Source organism: Arachis ipaensis, chromosome B06 (genome assembly GCF_000816755.2).
Source record: "Arachis ipaensis cultivar K30076 chromosome B06, Araip1.1, whole genome shotgun sequence".
Lineage (NCBI taxonomy): Eukaryota > Viridiplantae > Streptophyta > Magnoliopsida > Fabales > Fabaceae > Arachis > Arachis ipaensis.
In genome coordinates, this window is record NC_029790.2 from 11,042,258 (window position 1) to 11,046,290 (window position 4,033).

Genomic DNA, 4,033 nt, shown 5'->3' on the forward strand with positions numbered 1-4,033 from the left:
CACAGCAAAATAATTAAATTAAATTAAATTAAATTAAAGCTGGTCAGCTATATAATTGAACCATTGTTTTCTTCTTCATCATGATCATCAAATGGCCGTTTTTAATTTTGTATCCTGAAAAATTAAAATTGAAAATTGATGTCTTTGTTTGTGGCAGCCATTCTCTGACTACAAATGATTGGAACAAATTATTTTATTTGAAATAACATAAAAACTTGTTAAAATGTTTAGCAAATAACAAACAAAAATGCGGTGCCAGGAGAGAAGCTAGGGTGGCGCCTTAAATCTTGTTAGAATATAAATTTGTCTATTAAACACGCATGTATGGAAGGATTGGTTCATGGTATCTCATGCTTAATTTTCCTTTCTAATTAATTTCTGTATATATATGTTATCTTATATAGTCACAGAAGATAGGAACCAATAAGCATGCCAAGTTAATTAGAGGCAGACAATAGTTGAGACAAATCTAATCCAAAATCACTTGATCATTTTTGCTGTGTATTTTGTCTCAAAATAAGCTGCTGAGCTGGCACTATTCTTTTAAGAAGGTTGAATTTGTACGCAAATATTAGCAAATTGAAAATAATAATAAACCTTATGGTCCCCCATAAGTTTATTCTGCAATGAAGGACTATGCATATCATATCATATCATATCATATATATATAAGAAAAAGTGGCATTATTATTGTTCTAATTGGAATATATATATACATGACATTAATCTGGGTAGGCCACACATAATAAAATTAAGCTTATTATTATTATGAAGGTCCAATGCATAATGCAAAATGAAAAATGGTGGGATTTTTCTTCGAAGTTGTTCTGGAAATCATTGATTACTATAGTTGAAAATGAATAGAAATAGCAATAATCTTGTCCTTGCTAAGGAGCCCCCCTCTCTCACATCAACTAACAGGGTCCATGGTCCTAGTTAGCAGAAAATCACTATTTTCATTATTATTGATACCCTTGAATTGACATATTAGAACACCTGCTAATAATAATACCTTTAAAAAATTATTCTAGTGTTTTAATTAAGACACAGCAAACAAATCTATTACAAAAGCTAGTGTAGACTACTTCAATGTTTGTTATTGGTAACAACCATAAATAAGAACACTTCAATTGGTAGTATTTATAATGAAGTATCATTTGTAAAACTAAATTATCTTCATATAAAAATTGCAATGGTTGCCAACTTGATGCATATAAATAACTAACAATTGGTAAGAATTGAAGTAGACACAATTGTCATCATTCTAACAATTGTAAAGGATGGCATCCAAGTAAAGCAAAATAAAGGTGTGATTTGAAAAGCTTAAAGACTTATAAGCATAATGTTGATGGGAAATAAATATGTATGTGAAGTGAAATTCATGAAGATAAGTGATGTTTGGATGATCATCATAATGAGCATTTTTGAAATAGAGGGAGACATAATCCATTTGCCCTTGAAAAAATTTAGATGCCCTTCTGCATTATCCTCTCCAAACCATAGCTTTAATTTTTCCTAATCTAATTCAGCAAGGGACAACTAATGGACAAGAAGAAAATGAAAAGCAAATTGTTATAATTCATTATTTCATTGTATGCAATAGTTAGCCCTTTGGAAATATTGATTAAAATAAACAACATGTGGAACTGTAGAAATAGTTGTAACCACTAACCATTTTCAAGTTAATTTGGAAAATCTTGGTCCTTTTCTCTGTCAAATCTATAAACAAAAACTACCATTTTTCATAGCCTAGTGAATTCTTAAGGGCCTATAAATACCAAACTGTCCCTAGCTCATGTTACAAATTAATCAGTGCAAAAAATTCTTACACAACTTTGTGAATAAATGAAACCTATGATTGTAGTTAAGTGATTATTAACAAATTCTTAGTATCATGAGGGAATGGAACAGAATTTATGAAGACCTTGCTAAGTTGGTCCATTAAGACTGATTGGAAACACAAGCACATGCACATTTCATATGTTTTTATTTTATTTGAAACAAACTTAATTGTCGCTTGTCTTGTCAAGGAAACAAAAGATGATGACATAAACATGAATGTCTTTTTCATGAAGTTGCTTTAGTTACCTGATATGGAAGATTAAGGGTTCAATTAAGTTAATCTATGGAGTCCAATTAAGTTAATCCATCCGGAAAGTGTTGATTGAGAGAGGAAGAATCAGCTTGAATAACAAGGCAAAATAATAGTTTTATTAATATCTTGGCGTATAATCCCATCAATTATAAAAAGGTTTGTCTGGTTGAAATGTTCCTTTGTACCCCATATTTGAATAATTACAATTTCACCTTTAGCTTTGTAGTGGGAAAATGATAGTCAACTTTATCACTACAATTACATGATTACTTTTAATTTTGGGAGAGAGCTTATGCCTCCACATGGACTATTTGAGATTCTAATTGGCCATTTTGTTACAGTGATTATGTCTTCTCAATCAATCTGATCTCAAACTTTTATTTGAGCCTTGGCAAAAATCCACAACACAATTTCATTACAAGGGTCTAATCAAACTCAAGAAAAGAACAACTAGTAGTGCCACTCATATAGTTACTTTATAATACAAACTCAATACATATTTTTAGCCAGCTACTACTTTATGTCCCTTGATCATCCATGACAATGACCTTTCTACACATAATCTCATCATCTAATTGATTGTTTTCATTGTGATTCCAAGTCAAGAATATCTATGCTACGGTTTCCATACTCTTCATATATCCATCTTACTTCATAGTTCATATATAAGTACCACCATTCACGTATCTCTACCTCTACTAAATAACTTAAACTTTTGAGACAAGTAATTTCTTAAGATCGGACAAAAAAAGTGATCCTTGAATACGGATGCAAACAAGTGGACATAATATATGGTAAATTTTCCAATCAACAATAGATTTCAAGGATGGGCTTGGCTTTGTTAATTAAGGATTTCCAAGCCCATATATTATTTGGGTCTTGACATGACATAGTCCATGTCTTAATGAGAGAGAGAGAGAGAGAGATTATGATGCTGCCACTTTTCTCCTGTTTCTATAACTAGTGGGAACTGGGAAGTGGGGTTAACATATTTATGCCATGGTCTCTTACCAAAAAACATGTAGATATTATTTCATTAAAGCCAAAGAATGATAATAAGATATCTGAGTGGAACATTAGAAAGATAGTTGAATATGTTTAGGCCACAAGAGGATGTACATGTAACATGTAATATGGTCTGTTCAAAGAGACTGAAATATCTGTGCTTCCCAAAGGTGTTATTGTGATGGCTCAACCTCAATCCTCTGTTCTGTGCTCTCTGCATTAGAACTTGCAGAGATGCTTATAGTAAAAATTATAAGTAAAAATTCAACATGAAGGGACATATTTATAGTCATCACTCACGCTTACTAGTCGAATTTATCAGTCACAAGGTTATCTTTTTTCGTGGCATCCACAGCTCTGCCGGCTGCTGCTGCTTCACACTACCAAGCAAAAACAATTACAAACGTCAATAATTGTATGACAGACAACAAACAATATTCAGGAAAATCACTTTCCAAGAAATATGTGTATGAGACCACAAGAAATCTTTCAGTAAAGACACCTGTTTCGTAGTCTGACTCGTCGAGTTACAACCATTGGTGTTCTGCATAATTGGCACTGGATCCTTTTGGTTAGATGCTGAAGCTGGATTCTCAGTTTCCGTAAGTCCTGCTGTTCCACAAGCATTTGGTCGTAAGGCTGGTGAGTTTGCAACAGGCTCTCCCTGATAAGAAAACATTGGAGCACGCGGCATAGTTGGAATTGGAAGTCCCTGGCTAGGCAGGCCAAACACTGGAGGATTTGATCTTCCCATCCCATGTAATGCAGAGGGTCCAGGCATAGGTGCAGCCGGAGGATGAGTTCTGTGCATTTGGGGCACCTGAACCATTGGGAATCTAGAAGGTCCACCATTCATGTCAGGCATACCCATTCCATAACCCATTCCCAACCCCATCTGCATGCCAACGCCCATCGGAGAAAAGGAAGCCATCG

At 33.7% G+C, this 4,033-nt stretch overlaps 1 protein-coding gene across 1 annotated transcript in view; it reads right to left on the reverse strand.

Moving 5' to 3' along the window:
* Positions 2,912 to 4,033, reverse strand: part of LOC107645992 (transcription factor PIF3) — a gene marked incomplete in the record, with an annotated part of 4,987 nt that continues 3,865 nt past the window's right edge. Inside the window, 3 exon segments of the mRNA XM_016350159.2 lie at positions 2,912 to 3,314; positions 3,401 to 3,480; positions 3,603 to 4,021. Of these exon segments, the coding sequence (XP_016205645.1) occupies positions 3,406 to 3,480; positions 3,603 to 4,021 (494 nt within the window).